Consider the following 16012-nt stretch of genomic DNA (forward strand, 5'->3'; position numbering starts at 1 on the left):
TAGTACTCGGCTGAATAATTCTGGCATCCAACATTTCCTGGACCAGTCGTTCTATCTCATTCTTCTGTACTTGCGGGTATCGGTAAGGTCTTACACTCACGGGCGGGGTACCTTCCTTTAAAATGATTGCATGATTTTTGCAACGTTCGGGGGGTAAACCACCAGGCATTTCAAAAACATCTTGAAACACCTCCAACAACTTGATAACCAGATCGGGAATCACAACATGATTAGGCACCACGCCTTTCGCCTGAAGATGGACTAAATATCCCTCCCCCTTCTGTTGCATTAACTTGTGGAGTGTCTCACACGAGACCATAGTTTTTGATAAGCTCGGGTAACCAACCTATCACCTTCCCAGTATTGCATTTGAAGTTCCAACCAATTGACTGTCATGTCACCAAGCGTTTGCAACCATTTGACACCTAATATGACATCTGAAACTCCTAGTTCAAAAGGTACAAAATCTTCCACAATCCTAACCTCCGGTAATTCAAGACGGACATCTTTGCAACACCCATGGCTCCGTGTTATCAACCCGTTACCCAGCTTAACTCCTACTAAACCCTAATCACTACAACAGTGGTCGACGTGTTGGACTTGCCCAGGGCGCCATAACCCGACCTAGATAAGTTGTTTGTCCCTTTTATCAACCCTCCAACCCTATTCTCATCAATTTTCATGGCGATTCGAATCGCCTGAGATAAAGAATCGGGTTCTGTTATCCGCACTACTGCTCATACGTCTTCTTTCAAGCCTTTAATAAATGTGCTCTCCTGAATTGATTCTGAAACGTCATGTAGTTGTCCTCCAAATCCTTCGAATCTATCCACGTATTCTCGTACCGTCCCTGTTTGTTGGATGGCCCAGAATTGTTCCTGAACACTTCCCTCACACGACCCCTGAAACCTCTCAAGGAGCTTGCGTTTAAACCTTCCCTAAGAACGGAAAGGATTCTTGGCAACGTTCCAGCGAAACCATGTCAAAGGAGCATCCTCTAAGCAAATTGCTACTGCCCACAACTGATCCTTCTTCCCAAACTTATGGACCTCAAAGTATCTTTCAACCTTGTAAATCCATCCGTGAACATCTGCACCACTGAAGACAGGAATCTTCAATTTCCAGCAATCAAACAAAGGATCCCGCTTTTTCTTCTTCTTCTTGGCTCGCTTTGAGTCGTCGTTATTAGCATTGTTGTCCGATTCGCTAGACTCCTCGTCCTCATCATCCTCACTCTCCCCAGAATCAGAAGAGGAATTGTGGGATAATTTTTTGTGTTTCTTCCTTGGTCCCTTGATCGCTTCAGTCAAGTCTGAAACGGCTTTGGTGAGCACCTGCATTTGTGTTGCCACTTCCACACGGTGAGCTACTTCAGATGCATCGATCACCTGATTGACGGATCCCTCAAGCGCAGCAAGCCTTTCGGCATTGGTGCCCTTCCCCTCCAATTTTTCTGTCATAAGAACCTCGCTCTAATACCAAATGGTATGAACTCAGGTAACCCAAGTTCCCTTCCTGTTGCCTGTTGTTCGAGTCACAAGAATACTCCACAAAACACCTCACGGTTTTATTCATTCAATAATCCCCAAACAAGATCCTATAAAACTCGATTTATAATGTCTAGCTAGCAAACCTAATTAGACTCCAACAGATATTGACCATATCCTAAAAAGATAGAGACTAACATAAAAGATAAAGACTAAACACAAATAATCAAAATTATCCTAATCCTAATCTAAGATATTCCTGTCGCGCCTTTCATAAACCTGACCAAATCTTCTTGCCTGGGTCGTACAGTGGACCATCCGGCAACCCCCTACTGCCTACCTCCGTCTCTGATTCGCATCCGTTACTTATGTACAAGTTGGAATACGTGTTTCCATTAAACTCTAATACACATGTTAATTTTAAAGCACACAAGCCTAATTAGACCATCTAATAAATATATGATTCAATCAACATTGTTCCAAATTAGGAACCTAAGCACTTTATACTGCACCTCAATACACATCTTATTTATAACACAATACACAATACATTAAAATAGTAAATACGATCCAATCAGTATCAACTAGTACCCAAATTGGAGGCATGGAAATATTGGGAATCCTCATGCATCCATTTATAACTTTATATAGAAATGGAAATATAGTCCAATTCCCAAGTCTCACTTTTTTGGTCGGATGACCACACCTTTGACGACTAAACCTCTCTTCCAATTCTCTTTACTTTTACTCAAACTGAACTCGATAATTCCATCGTTTTTTGGTTCCACCATAAACTCTCCCACCTGAATCTCAAACCACTGCGATCTTGGCTTTTCAAACAAGCTTTCTTCATGTTCTTGTTTGTTTCCGTCTGGAAGGATGAGTGTTAAAGTGACGGGAGCTCTCCACCCGTAACTATGTTCTTTAATCATCATCACAAATACAACGTCATAATTCATTCCTGTTGTTAAATTGGTTGTGTCAAATTTCGACTCCACCGCTAACCAGAAAACGTTTAGCAATTCCAAAACGTCTATAAACACTTCGCTGCATAGACAAAGGAAAACCTTTTTTTTACATTGTACATTTAAAAAATCTATACAAGTGTGCATGTAAATATCACCTTGTTTCTTTAATGCTTAGCCAATTCCAATAGCGTTTGTTATCACCCCGAGTGACTCCAAGCTCCCTTGCAAACACCATGAAGCAGTTGCCAAATGTTGCCTTGTCGATCCAATACTTCTATTTCAACCAAAAAAAGAATGTGTGTAAGATGAGGGCATTATTGTCATTTACCATAATACGAGGGTGTGTGTAAGATTGAGATGGAAGGTAAGGTCTACCTTTCTATTTTGATTAAAGAACACACCAGTATAGAGGTGTTCCATTGGGGACTTATCTATAACAGCATCTGCATTTTTGAGAAGATCTTCCTCCCATTTTGATATTGAAATGGTAATTGATAAAGTACTTCTTGGGAACCCCATTTTGTAAAGGAGTAATTAAGTTGGCCACTCAAGGAATTCGATTCAATTCATCACTCTAGACGAATCTTATGCTTGGGCAATGTCATTGAATGCTATTTATTCTGTTCAGGGATGTTTTTGTTTTTGGATTGGGTTTTATTCTAAAGGTTCTTTTGTCTTGAATGCTCTTTGTCAGATTTTTTTATTTATGTGTCACAACATCCTTATAAAAAATGGTGTCTTCCCAACTTGATTAAAAAAAAAACATACACATGACCCAAAAGCCCACAAAAGCTTGAATCTCTTATTTTCTTATACAAACAACGGTAAAATATGGCCTAAAATCAGTCAGTTGTAAAATCTTAATTAATAAGACAAAAGTAGTTACGCATTAAGTTTACAATAAAAAGTCTTGACAAACACAAATGACACAAACTTAATTATGATACAAGCCATCTGATTTCATGAAGCATATGCCACATCAACAAAAGAGGTGTCCATGTCATTCAATCCCAACTCCTTGTTATGTTCCCATGATCTCTCGTATTCAACTGAAATTTTCAAACATTTTTATCAAAAACCAATTATATGCGCAATAACATATCACAAATGTTGCAAAATCCATAGCAACCTTCTTTATTTAAAATAATAACCATATTTCAATTGTGTGAAAAATGGTGAAACATTAAACAAACAATGCCACAAACCAGTAACCAATGAAATCGTTTCAATAAACTTTGTCATGTATCAACAAATATAAATAGAAACTTTTATAACAAATTACTATTTAGCAATATTGTTCCAAAAAAAATATAAAAAATAATAAAAACAAACAAACAAACTTACAAGTTAACTGAAAGTCATCTTTAATATCATAGGTTGTTGGTGCAATGAAAGAGTTTTCCAGAGCATTGTCTAAGATCAGTGTCCAAGTTTCTTCTATATTCAGAAGCTAAACAAATTCAAAGATGGAATGATTAATACCTATAATGATAACAATAAGAGTAAATTGCATTTTTGGTCGCTAGTACAGCTAGTTTTTGCAATTTTGGTACTTATTTGAGGTTTTTGAAACTTTTTTGGCCGTTGTTCCAATGAAAACGACTGTTTTTGGTCGCTAAATATAATTTTTGTAAAATATGGACCAAAAACATTACAAAAATCTCAAATGAGGACCAAAATTGCAAGAGAAAAGTTGTTGGGACCAAAGCTGAAAAAATTAGCTATACTCAGACCAAAAATGTAATTTACTGTAATGATAATTTCATACCTTGAGGAGTCTGGCTTTGAAGTCAAGCCATTTGCTTCTTCTATCCTCATCAAGACTATCTCCAAAAGTGAACCCGTGTACTCTCTCAAGACCTGTAATTATTTACAAATCATAATCACAAACAAGCTTATTCATTTTACCATATTTTGCCACCTTTATAATTACAAAAAAGTAAAATATTTTAAACATAGTCTTAGGGTCATTTTTATATCATTTTACATATTTCAACTAGTTTTATTACCAATTGTTAGTTTTTTTCCAGCTAACAGCTAACTTTTTAGTTATCATCTAGTGTCAGCACCTCAAGCTGACATTTTGTCAAAATGATTAAAAAAACTTACTTTCGTTGATTTTGGTGACTAAACCTTCGACAGTTATCACAAGACCTCCTAACGTGCCACCTGCAAGCTCCAAATCAATCTCCGGGATTTTTACACTTGCAGTGTCAGACTAAAAACACACCAAACCATTTTGTTAAGAAAAACACAGGTCTTCCAAAAAATCTAAATTCAAGAAAAATGTCATTGATTATATATGTATATATTTATACCTTTATGACATCACGGCTTAAATCATTAACATTTCTCACAATCAGTGTCACTTTCTTTCCTTTTGTAGGTATAGCACCACCTGCTTTCAGCTGCAAGAAACTAAGCAAATGAGAAAACTTGAAGAACAAGCAAAGAGGTGTACAAAAATAACTACAAACCTCAGAATTGCTGGTTATTTTGGTAATTTCTTAAATTTCTTGCTATTTCATAGCAAATGCTTTAAGAATTTTAGTTTAATTTGTATTTTTTTCCCCTAAAAAACTCAACAACATATTCCCTCTCATTTCTTTCCTTAAAAAGTCTCAGCACTCTAATCTCTTTACATCCTTCCTTTTCCTTCATAAAGTTACTCTACATTGCTAATATAGATAAAGGGAGTAGAAATGAGGAGTTGACATAAAAGTGACTTTTAGCTAAAAGTTGAGGGTTCAAATCTTGTTGGAGACAAAAAAAAAATATAGATTTAAAAATAGGATAATGGATGCATGTGGTGGTTATTTATTTATTTATTTATTTTCGAAATAGCAAATACGATATATATATATATATATATATATATATATATATATATATATATATATATATATATATATATATATATATATATATATATATATATATATATATATATATATATATATATATATATATATATATATATATATATATATATATATATATATATATATATATATATAATAACCAAAGCAAAAGACTATGCTTAGCAAGAAGCTAAAACGGAGTAGTACAAGGAGCTTAAAAGAAAATTGCAAAGTATTTACAAGACAACATTAGTAAGATGAAGAAATGGCGAGCAACACCAATATTCAACCCAACTTCCACATCAATTACTACTCCTTGGTTACACCATAGAAACAATAGCGAGATGATATTATCGACTACTTTTGTGTAATAAGTTCTCAAATCCTTGAAATTCTATCATTCCTTACCCTCCATATGTTCCATAGCAGACAGGATAATATGGTGCTGACGATTGTTCTTTTCCTTGGTCATTTAAAATATATATATATATATATATATATATATATATATATATATATATATATATATATATATATATATATATATATATATATATATATATATATATATATATATATATATATATATGGACGATTAAATAGCAAATATGACGACTCATTTACAAGCCCAAATAGGAGTGTTAGTATATTGAGATCCGCATCCGTTATATACAAGTTGGAATATATGTTTCCATTAAACTCTAATACACATGTTAATTTTAAAGCACACAAGCCTAAGTAGACCATCTACTAAATAAATATGATTGAATCAACATTGTTTCAAATTAGGGACCTAAGCACTTTATACTGCACCTCAATACACATCGTATTTATAACACAATACACAATACATTAAAATAGTAAATACGATCCAATCAGTGTCAACTAGTACCCAAATTTGATGCATGGAAATATTGGGAATCCTTATCCATTATTACATAACAATTATATATATTCCGATAAGAAATTATAGAGCCCAACAAATAAGATATTTCGAGTATTCCCAACTCCCAAGTCTCACTTTTTTGGTCGGATGACCACACCTTTGACGACTAAACCTGTCTTCCAATTCTCTTTACTTTTACTCAAACTGAACTCGATAATTCCATCGTTTTTTGGTTCCACCATAAACTCACCCACCTGAATCTCAAACCACTGCGATCTTGGCTTTTTAAGCAAGCTTTCTTCATGTTGTTGTTTGTTTCCGTTTGGAAGGATGAGTGTGAAAGTGACTGGAGCACTCCACCCACGACTATTTTCTTTAATCATCATCACAAATACAACTTCATAATTCATTCCTGCTGTTAAATTGGCTGTGTCAAATTTCGACTTCACCGATAACCAACAAACCATTAGCAATTCCGCAACATCTATAAACACCTCACTGCATAAACAAAGGAATTTTTTATTTATTTTTTGCATTTACCATTTCTGATCAATATAATTTAGAAAATAGCAATATATTTTAATCTATTTGGTTATTTTTTTTTTTTTTTTTACATTGTACATTGATAAATAAATCTGTTCGACTCATGTGCATGTAAACATCACCTTGTTTCTTTAATGCTTGGCCAATCCCAATAACGTTTGTCACTACCCCATGCTACTGTAAAGTCCCTTGCAAAAACCATGAAGCAGTTGCCAAATGTTGCCTTGTCAATCCAATACTTCTATTTCAACCAAACAAAGCACATTACTATTTACAATAATTAATGAGGGCATTATTGTCATTTGTTGGTGATTTGTTATCATCAATGTTATTTAAGTGTAACGGGATTACTTTGTTGACTAAAAATGATATTGATAAATATTAAACAAGTAAGGAAGGTGTGGAGTACACACTTGTTTAAGTTTGATCAAGTATCAAAGTACACTGTCATTTAAGGTCGAAACCCCTGAACGAACGGGGGTCCGGGGGCAGCGCCCCTGGGAGCGGGGTCCAAGGGGCAGCAGCCCCTGGCGGGGTCCAAGGGGCAGAGCCCCTGGCTGGGATCGAGCTGGTTTTGACTTTGCATTAATCCTTATACCAAACCCGGATTTATAACAGTTTTGACTGTTGAGAAAACTGTTATATGACAGTTTTGACAGTTTTTCAGACAAGGAATGTATATAACCAATTTTAGTCAGTTTTCTGGTACTCACGAAAATTACACCATCTCATTCTCTCTTTCTTTCTCTTTGATTTTATCTGAGTCTTATCCAATTGAGGATTTGGGAGTACCACCCAAATACTTCGATTTGAAAGTGATTATCACGATTCTCAGATTTCCAAGTGCCACTAAACCATATTTCTAACAATTTACCATAATACGAGTATGTCGTATTTACTATTTACATTACATATGATTCTACAGCAAAATATTAATGCTATCACCAAGTTTTGTCCTTGTGGTATTTACCTTATATGGATATACTGCATAACTTTCATTAATTGTCTTTATCGTCCTTCAAACTACCTTTTGGTCATGGTTTTTGTACCTTGGAGTGGTTAAGAATCATGTATAATGACCATTTTACCCTCGGCTATACCATGTATACTAAGGACATTTTTTTCATTTACTACCAAAAAACAGAAAAACAAACTTGTATACCATTTCCAAATAAGTGATATGACAAAAACATCAATTTACACTAGAAAGTAGATATTAATGGTAATTTATGCTAAGAAAAAAGGAATAGATTGAGATAGAATGTAAGGTCTACCTTTCTATTTTGGTTAAAGAACACACCAGCATAGAGGTCTTCCATTGGGGACTTATCCATAACAGCATCTGCATTCTTGAGAAGATCTTCCTCCCATTTTGATAGTCCCATTTTGATATTGAAATGGTAATTGATAAATTACTTCTTGGGAACCCCATTTTGTAAAGGATTAATCAAGTTGGCCACTAAAGGAATTAGATTCAGTTGATCACTCTAGAGGAATCTTATGCTTGGGCAATGTCATTGAGTTAATGCTATTTATTCTCTTCAAGGATGTTTTTGTTTTTGGATTGGGTTTTATTCTAAAGGTCCTTTTGTCTTGAACGCTCTTTGTCAGATTTTTTATTTATGTATCACAACATACTTATAAAAGATGGTGTCTTCCCAACTTGATTAAAAAAAACATACCCACGACCCTAAAGCCTACAAAAACTTGAATCTCTTATTTTCTTATATAAATAACTAGTATAAATTATGGCCTAAAATCAGTCGGTTGTGAAATCTTAAATAATAAGACAAAAGTAGTTAGGCATTAAGTTTACAGGAAAAAGTCTTGAAAAACACAAACGACACAAACTTAATTATGATACAAGCCATCTGATTTCATGCATGAAGCATATGCCAGATCAGCAGAAGAGGTGTCCATGTCATTCAACCCCAACTCCTGGTTCTGTTCCCATGATCTCTCATATTCATCAACTGAAATTTTCAAACATTTTAACAAATACCAATTATATGCGCAATAACATATTACAAATGTCGCAAAATCTCTTTATTTAAAATAATAACCATATTTCACTTTTGTGAAAAATAGTGAAACATTAAAGGAACATTGCCACAAACCAGTAACCAATGAAATCGTTTCAATAAACTTGCCATGTATCAACAAAAATAAATAGAAACTTTTATAACAATTTACTATTTATTGTTCCAAAAAAAAGTTTTTATTTTTTTAAAACTTACAATTTAACTGAAAGTCATTTTTAATATCATCAGTTGTTTGTGCAATGAAAGAGTTTGCCAGAGCATCTTCTAAGATAAGTGTCCAAGCTTCTTCTATATTCAGATGCTGCAACATATGAATGACAATAATCATAAAATAATTAATACCAACAATAATGATAAGAGTAAATTATATTTTCGGTCACTCAGTATAGTTAAATTTTGCAATTTTGGTCCTTATTTGATGTTCTTGTGACTTTTTTGGTCGTTGTTCGAATGAAAATGACTGTTTTGGTCCCTGAATATAATTTTGTCCCAAAAACATTACAAAATCTCAAATGAGAACCAAAATTGTAAGAGAAAAGTTTTTGGAACCAAAGCTGAAAAAATAAGCAACACCCAGGGACCAAAAATGTAATTTAATCTTAATAATAACTACATTTTTCATACCTTGAGGAGCCTTTTGCTTCTTCTATCCTCATCCAGGGACCAAAAATGTAATTTAATCTTAATAATAAGCAACACCCAGGGACCAAAAATAATAACCTTCGAGCCATTTGCTTCTTCTATCCTCGTCCAGACTATCTCCAAAAGTGAACTCGTGTACTCTCTCAAGATCTGTAATTATTTACAAATCATAATCACAAGCAAGCTTATTTATTTTACCATATTTTGTCACCTTTATAATTACAAAAAAGTAAAATATTTTAAACATAGTCTTAGGGTTATTTTTATATTATTTGATATATTTCAACTAGTTTTATTACTAATGGTCTTTTTTCCAGCTAACAGCTAGCTTTTCAGTTATCAATTAGTTTGTCAAACATAGCCTTAACATCTATTTGATCAGCACCTCAAGCTGACATTTTGTCAAAATGATTAAAAAAATAAAAATAAAAATAACTCACTTTCATTGATTTTGGTGACTAAACCTTCGACAATTGTCACAAGGCCTCCTAACGTGCCACCTGCAAGCTCCAAATCAATCTCCAGGATTTTTACACTTGCAGTGTCGGACTAAAACACACCAAACCATTTTGTTAAGAAAAACATGCACTAAATTCAAAAAAAAATGTCATTCATTATTGTATGTCTATATGCTATATGTGTGTAGGGTGATATAGAGTCGAGGTGAAATAGACCCGGTATAGCCTTTTGCTAACACATGAGATGAAATAGTTCGGGGTGAAATAGACCTGATACAGCCTTAGGCTGACATATGAGTTGAAATATATTCGGGAGTGAAATAGAATCGGGTGTGAAATAGACCCAATATAGCCTTGAGCTGACATATATGTATGGTATGCGGTATTCTAGGGAACTCATTAAGCTTTGTGTTTACGGTTTGCAGTTTATGTTTCAGGTACTTCCGGTGCGAAGGGGAAGAGCTCAAAATGATCACATTGCACACCATGATTTTCCGCTTATTTAACTCTAATGTACTTTTGGGATGTTTATGGATACTTTCTGAATACTTTGTGGTTTGATAAACATGTTTGATTTAATATAAAAACAAAAAAAAATTGTTTTTGGGTTTTGAGACGTTACAATTTCATTTTCATACCAAAAATGGTTAAAACCTGTTGGCCCTAAAAACGGATGTTACCATGCCATATGTGATTTTACAAGTCTTTAATGCTTAAATCGTGCATTAAAAACGTGTATAATTGCAGATGGGCAATGCTATATACGATTTCATCACAACCATATACATGTTTTGATGTGTAAAGTACAAGTTTTTAAAGCATTAACTACTATGTTTTGTTAAAATGATGATGTTGTAAACAATATCTAGTAAAATACAAACACATTAACTAGATATTTTCTAAGTAACAACATTATTAGATGGAAATCCATTTTCTGCCATGAGATAGAATTGATAGAGCTTGAAAATATGAAAAATGAAGTTAGTTTTTTTTTTCTAAGGTGGCGTTTGGTTCATAGATTTTTTTTTAAAGGAATGGAATCTGACAAATGAATTAGAATTTGAAGGAAAATAAATTGGAATCTGATATGTATTTGCTTGACATGAAATGTAATCTGTTTTATGTTTGGTTTGTTGATTTGTCAAAGGAATCGGAAAATAATTTATGTAATATGACCAAAATACCCTTTTAGTGATTGTTGAAACTTTTTCTTTTTTTTAATAAGCATAGCCAAATTCCTTAAACTAATTTTTTATTATTATGAAAATCTTTTACATAATACAAATTACACAAATAACTAACATGTATTTTGACGAACACCCTCCTACAAATAAAAAAATTAAATCAAAAATAATTCACATAGACAAAAACACAAACAACTTATATGCAAACTTATAAAATGATAAATTGTACAGTGGCGGAGCCCAGTTCAAAGTTGAGGGGTATCCCGGGTTCGAGTTTCTTGATTTTCCATACTCGGTTTCGTGTTTAAACCCAAACCCATTCAAAAGTTTAACTTGTTGAGAGTTAAGAAGCTTGTGTTGCTTATATAACAAATGTATAAGAGCTATGTTTCATGTTATGGTCGATGTGGGACAATTTTAAATTTTTTAAAAAACAAGTTAAAAAACTAGTAAACAAAATAAAATAAACCAATGTAAACAACCAAGATTCAAAATAGAGACCTCAAATTTAAAAGTTCAACACTTATCCACTTGGCCAAATCAATTCCTGTGCATAATGTTCACAACATCATAATATAATAGGTATAATATGTATACAACTATAGAAAATGAGCTGCGAAAATAACAGGAAATAAATGTTTACAAGAAGATTTGAACTTGCAACCTCCGGAAACATCCCCTAACACCTTAACCAGCTGAACCAATTACATCTTGTATTATTATCTCGCTAATCATATTAATATTATGTATATGTACACTACATAAAACGAATTTTTTCTAAAAAAATTATACTACCGATTTTTTTTTTACGGGTATCCCGGGATACCCAGTGATCTATCGTGGATCCGCCTATGAAATTGTATATCCTACGTTCCAACATGCTTACGGATACATCAGATTAAAAAATTCAAAGTGATATTATGTTTTGAAAACAGTAGATAGTTTACACCGGGAGGGAAGGTCAATTTTGACTTTTTATGAAAGATATAGGATGGAATCTAGTTTCTTATTGACTAAAGAATTGTAAATGAGTCAAATACATAATATAATTGTAAATAAGGAAAACACAATCATTTTCTTTGGTAATCCAAACATGCTTTTTATTGAATTTTAAATTCCATTTCCTTTTAATTCCTTAGGAATCCATGAACCACACGGGGACTAAGAGTTTAAATACATTTGGCTCATGAGCCATAAAATCACAACCCACTAAGCGAAATCATTAGAGAGGAGCTTCCATCTGCAATTCTGATGGTTATTTCTTTAATTTCTTGCTATTTCATAGCAAATGCTTTAAGAATTTTAGTTTAAAACTTACAAGTTAACTGAAAGTCGTCTTTAATATCATCAGTTGTTGGTGCAATGAAAGAGTTTGCCAGAGCATCATCTAAGATCAGTGTCCAAGGTTCTTCTATATTCAGAAGCTGCAACATATCAATGACAATAATCATGAAATAAATAATACCAACAATAATAATAAGAGTAAATTACATTTTCGGTCACTGGGTATAGCTAAATTTTGCAATTTTGGTCCTTATTTGATGTTCTTGTGACTTTTTTGGTCGTTGTTCCAATGAAAATGACTCCTGAATATAATTTTGTCCCAAAAACGTTACACAATCTCAAATGAGGACCAAAATTGTAAGAGAAAAGTTTTTGGGACCAAAGCTGAAAAAATAAGTAACACTCAGGGACCAAAAATGTAATTTACTCTAATAATAACTACATTTTTCATACCTTGAGGAGCCTGGCTTTGAAGTCGAGCCATTTGCTTCTTCTATCCTCATCCAGACTATCTCCAAAAGTGAACCCGTGTACTCTCTCAAGACCTGTAATTATTTACAAATCATAATCACAAACAAGCTTATTCATTTTACCATATTTTGCCACCTTTGTAATTACAAAAAAGTAAATAATTTTAAAACCACAAAAGAAGTAAAAGTGTGCAACAGATTGTTTTGGTTCCTGAAATTCCAAAATATCAAGGGCTATTTTGCAAATTTCATAACTCTTGGGACAGTTCTAGAACTTTGAATTTTTCAAAATTCTCCCAAATATACCCTTTATAAATTTTCTTTAAAAAAAATCAATCTTCTACATATCTTTTTATGTCATTATATATATTTCAACAGCTAGCTTTTTAGTCATCAGCCTAAACATAGCTTGAGTGTATGTTTGGTCAGCACCTCAATCTAACATTTTGTCAAACTGATTAACCAAAAAAAAAAACCCACTTTCGTTGATTTTGGTGACTAAACCTTCGACAGTTGTCACAAGACCTCCTAAAGTGCCACCCGCAAGCTCCAAATCAATTTCCGGGATTTTTACACTTGCAGTGTCAGACTAAAAACACACCAAACCATTTTGTTAAGAAAAACATGCACTAAATTCAAAAAAAAATGTCATTGATTATTTATGTATATGGATACCTTTATGACATCACGGCTTAAATCATTAACGTTTCTAATAATCAGTGTCACTTTCTTTCCTTTTGCAGGTATTGCACCACCGGCCTTCAGCTGCAAGAAACTAAGCAATGAGAAAACTTGAAGAACAAGCAAAGAGGTGTACAAAAATAAGTCTCATTTTAGCATTATTAGGGCTGACAATTCTCGACACAACCCACCACACGACCCGCGACATGACACGAAATAAATGGATTTTGGTTGAGTTTTTCAACCCACCAACCTGTCATCCTGTTTATTAAACGGGTCATATATAGATTACTCAAAAAATAAACAGGTGACGCGCCAACCCATTTATATTCTCAATAAAAGAATTATTTTATTTTTATGTACCAAGTATTAATATTTAATAAATATTATATAATATATACCACTGATTCATAGACCATTTGACTGTTTTGACATTTTGACTCGTGGTGGATGGTCTAAGGTCGTAAGTCGTAACCTATAAAGCTAAGTCTGTAACATGTTTCTATGAATGTTTTTAATTTTCATTTGGATGTTTAAGACTTAAATTTCAAAAATTCGGACCCACGATCTCGCCAACCTGTGACCCGTATAAATAAATGGGTTGGCGGGTCATATATGGGTTTATGTTCCAAATCCGTCAATCCGTGACCTGTATATTTAAATGAGATGTGTTTGGGTTGGCATATTTTAACCCGTTAACCCGCGACACACCAACCCGAACACGACACGATTACCAGGCCTAAGCATTATGCTTACACATTCATATTAAACTTTTATTTTTAATAAACTCATATAATACACAGGTCCCACACTTAGTACACGGATACCTAAACACTTTATATTGAACCTCAATACACATCTTATTTATAACATAATACACAATACATTATAATAGTAAATACGATCCAATCAGTATCAACTAGTACCCAAATTGATGGCATTGAAATATTCCTCATCCATTTATAACTTCATATAGAAATGGAAATTAAGCTTCATATCGTATCCCTGTTCAATGATCATTATAATTATAAAACCAATACCATTATTACATAACAAATATAGTCCGATAAGTAAGTATAGATCCCAACAAATAAGATATTTCGCGTATTCCCAACTCCCAAGTCTCACTTTTTTGGTCGGATGACCACACCTTTGACGACTAAACCTCTCTTCCAACCCCCGGAATTAGTTTCTCCCAACATGAACTTGATAATTCCATCGTTTTTTGGTTCCACCATAAATTCTCCCACCTGAATCTCAAACCACTGCAATCTTGGCTTTTTAAGCAAGCTTTCTTCATGTTGTTGTTTGTTTCCGTTTGGCAGGTCGAGTCTAAAAGTGACCGGAGCACTCCACCCATCACTATCTTCTTTAAGCATCATCACAAATACAACTTCATAATTCATTCCTACTGTTAAATTGGCTGTGTCAAATTTCGACCCCACCGATAACCAACTAACTTGTAGCAATTCCGCAACATCTATAAACACTTCACTGCATAGACAAAGGAATTTTTTATATATTTTTTGCATTTACCATTTCTTATCAATATAATTTAGAAAATAGCAATATATTTTAATCTATTTGGTTATTTATTTATTTTTATTTTTTTTCATTGTACATTGATAAATAAATCTGTTCGACTCATGTGCATGTAAATATCACCTTGTTTCTTTAATGCTTGGCCAATCCCAATAACGTTTATCACTGCCCCATGCGACTGAAAAGTCCCTTGCAAAAACCATGAAGCAGTTGCCAAATGTTGCCTTGTCAATCCAATACTTCTATTTCAACCAAAAAAAGATGATGGCATTATTGTCATTTACCATTATACGAGGATGTGGTATTTACAATTTACATTACATGATTCTACAATTTACCTACACAACCTATAACAGAATATGAATGCTATCACCATTTATAAGAAAAAGCCTAAATAACAAGTTTTGTCCTTGTGGTATTTACCTTATATGAATATGCTGCATAACTTTCATTAATGGTCTTTATCGTCCTTCAAACTACCTTTTGGTCACGGTTTTTGTACCGTGAAGCGCGGTTAAGTATCATGTATAATGACCATTTTACCCTCGGCCATACCATGTATGCCGAGGACATTTTTTTCATTTACCACCAAAAAACAGAAAACCAAACTTGTATACCATTTCCAAATAAGTGATATGACAAAAACATCAATTTACACTAGAAAGTAGATATTAATGGTAATTTATGCTAAGAAAAAAGGAATAGATTGAGATGGAAGGTAAGGTCTACCTTTCTATTTTGGTTAAAGAACACACCAGCATAGAGGGGTTCCATTGGGGACTTATCTATAACAGCATCTGCATTCTTGAGAAGATCTTCCTCCCATTTTGATAGTCCCATTTTGATATTGAAATGGTAATTGATAAATTACTTCTTGGGAACCCCATTTTGTAGAGGAGTAATTAAGTTGGACACTCAAGGAATTAGATTCAATTCATCACTCTAGAGCAATGTCATTGAATTA

At 33.4% G+C, this 16012-nt stretch overlaps 3 protein-coding genes across 4 annotated transcripts; all 3 read right to left on the reverse strand.

Moving 5' to 3' along the window:
* Window positions 1-1987: 1987 nt before the first annotated feature.
* Window positions 1988-3023, reverse strand: LOC144997339 (protein PHLOEM PROTEIN 2-LIKE A1-like). 2 transcript variants are annotated; one of them, XM_078957220.1, is made up of 3 exons: window positions 2831-3023; window positions 2611-2726; window positions 1988-2534 (listed from the first exon to the last, which is right to left on the reverse strand). In XM_078957220.1, the coding sequence occupies exons 1-3, from the start codon at window positions 2972-2974 to the stop codon at window positions 2168-2170; spliced, it is 627 nt and encodes a 208-aa protein (XP_078813346.1). In that variant the 5' UTR covers window positions 2975-3023; the 3' UTR covers window positions 1988-2167. The 2 variants fall into 2 exon arrangements, with proteins under 2 accessions (XP_078813346.1, XP_078813345.1); XM_078957219.1 differs by having other exon boundaries at window positions 2611-2729; window positions 2831-3017.
* Window positions 3024-6205: 3182 nt separating this feature from the next.
* On the reverse strand, window positions 6206-8163 carry LOC144998580 (uncharacterized protein PHLOEM PROTEIN 2-LIKE A4-like). Its single transcript, XM_078958325.1, has 3 exons — window positions 8020-8163; window positions 6868-6986; window positions 6206-6700 (listed from the first exon to the last, which is right to left on the reverse strand). The coding sequence occupies exons 1-3, from the start codon at window positions 8128-8130 to the stop codon at window positions 6334-6336; spliced, it is 597 nt and encodes a 198-aa protein (XP_078814451.1). The 5' UTR covers window positions 8131-8163; the 3' UTR covers window positions 6206-6333.
* A 6334-nt stretch (window positions 8164-14497) lies between these two features.
* LOC145046612 (uncharacterized protein PHLOEM PROTEIN 2-LIKE A4-like) lies at window positions 14498-15920 on the reverse strand. The gene is made up of 3 exons (XM_078994899.1): window positions 15778-15920; window positions 15172-15290; window positions 14498-15000 (listed from the first exon to the last, which is right to left on the reverse strand). Exons 1-3 carry the CDS (start codon window positions 15886-15888, stop codon window positions 14631-14633), a joined length of 600 nt encoding a protein of 199 aa, XP_078851025.1. The 5' UTR covers window positions 15889-15920; the 3' UTR covers window positions 14498-14630.
* Between the last annotated feature and the right edge of the window lie 92 nt (window positions 15921-16012).

This window comes from Lactuca saligna, chromosome 5 (assembly GCF_052625555.1).
Source record: "Lactuca saligna cultivar CGN05327 chromosome 5, ASM5262555v1, whole genome shotgun sequence".
Lineage (NCBI taxonomy): Eukaryota > Viridiplantae > Streptophyta > Magnoliopsida > Asterales > Asteraceae > Lactuca > Lactuca saligna.

Excerpts from the sequence above, each read along its gene's own strand:
- LOC145046612 (XM_078994899.1), bottom strand. The coding sequence starts at position 15,888 with ATGGGACTATCAAAATGGGAGGAAGATCTTCTCAAGAATGCAGATGCT. Across the intron at positions 15,291-15,777 it reads TCTTTAACCAAAATAGAAAG|AAGTATTGGATTGACAAGGC; the intron begins GTAGACCTTACC and ends TGGTTGAAATAG. Across the intron at positions 15,001-15,171 it reads CCAAGCATTAAAGAAACAAG|TGAAGTGTTTATAGATGTTG; the intron begins GTGATATTTACA and ends TTGTCTATGCAG.
- LOC144997339 (XM_078957219.1), bottom strand. The coding sequence starts at position 2,974 with ATGGGGTTCCCAAGAAGTACTTTATCAATTACCATTTCAATATCAAAA. Across the intron at positions 2,730-2,830 it reads TCTTTAATCAAAATAGAAAG|AAGTATTGGATCGACAAGGC; the intron begins GTAGACCTTACC and ends TGGTTGAAATAG. Across the intron at positions 2,535-2,610 it reads CTAAGCATTAAAGAAACAAG|CGAAGTGTTTATAGACGTTT; the intron begins GTGATATTTACA and ends TTGTCTATGCAG.
- LOC144998580 (XM_078958325.1), bottom strand. The coding sequence starts at position 8,130 with ATGGGACTATCAAAATGGGAGGAAGATCTTCTCAAGAATGCAGATGCT. Across the intron at positions 6,987-8,019 it reads TCTTTAACCAAAATAGAAAG|AAGTATTGGATTGACAAGGC; the intron begins GTAGACCTTACA and ends TGGTTGAAATAG. Across the intron at positions 6,701-6,867 it reads CCAAGCATTAAAGAAACAAG|TGAGGTGTTTATAGATGTTG; the intron begins GTGATGTTTACA and ends TTGTTTATGCAG.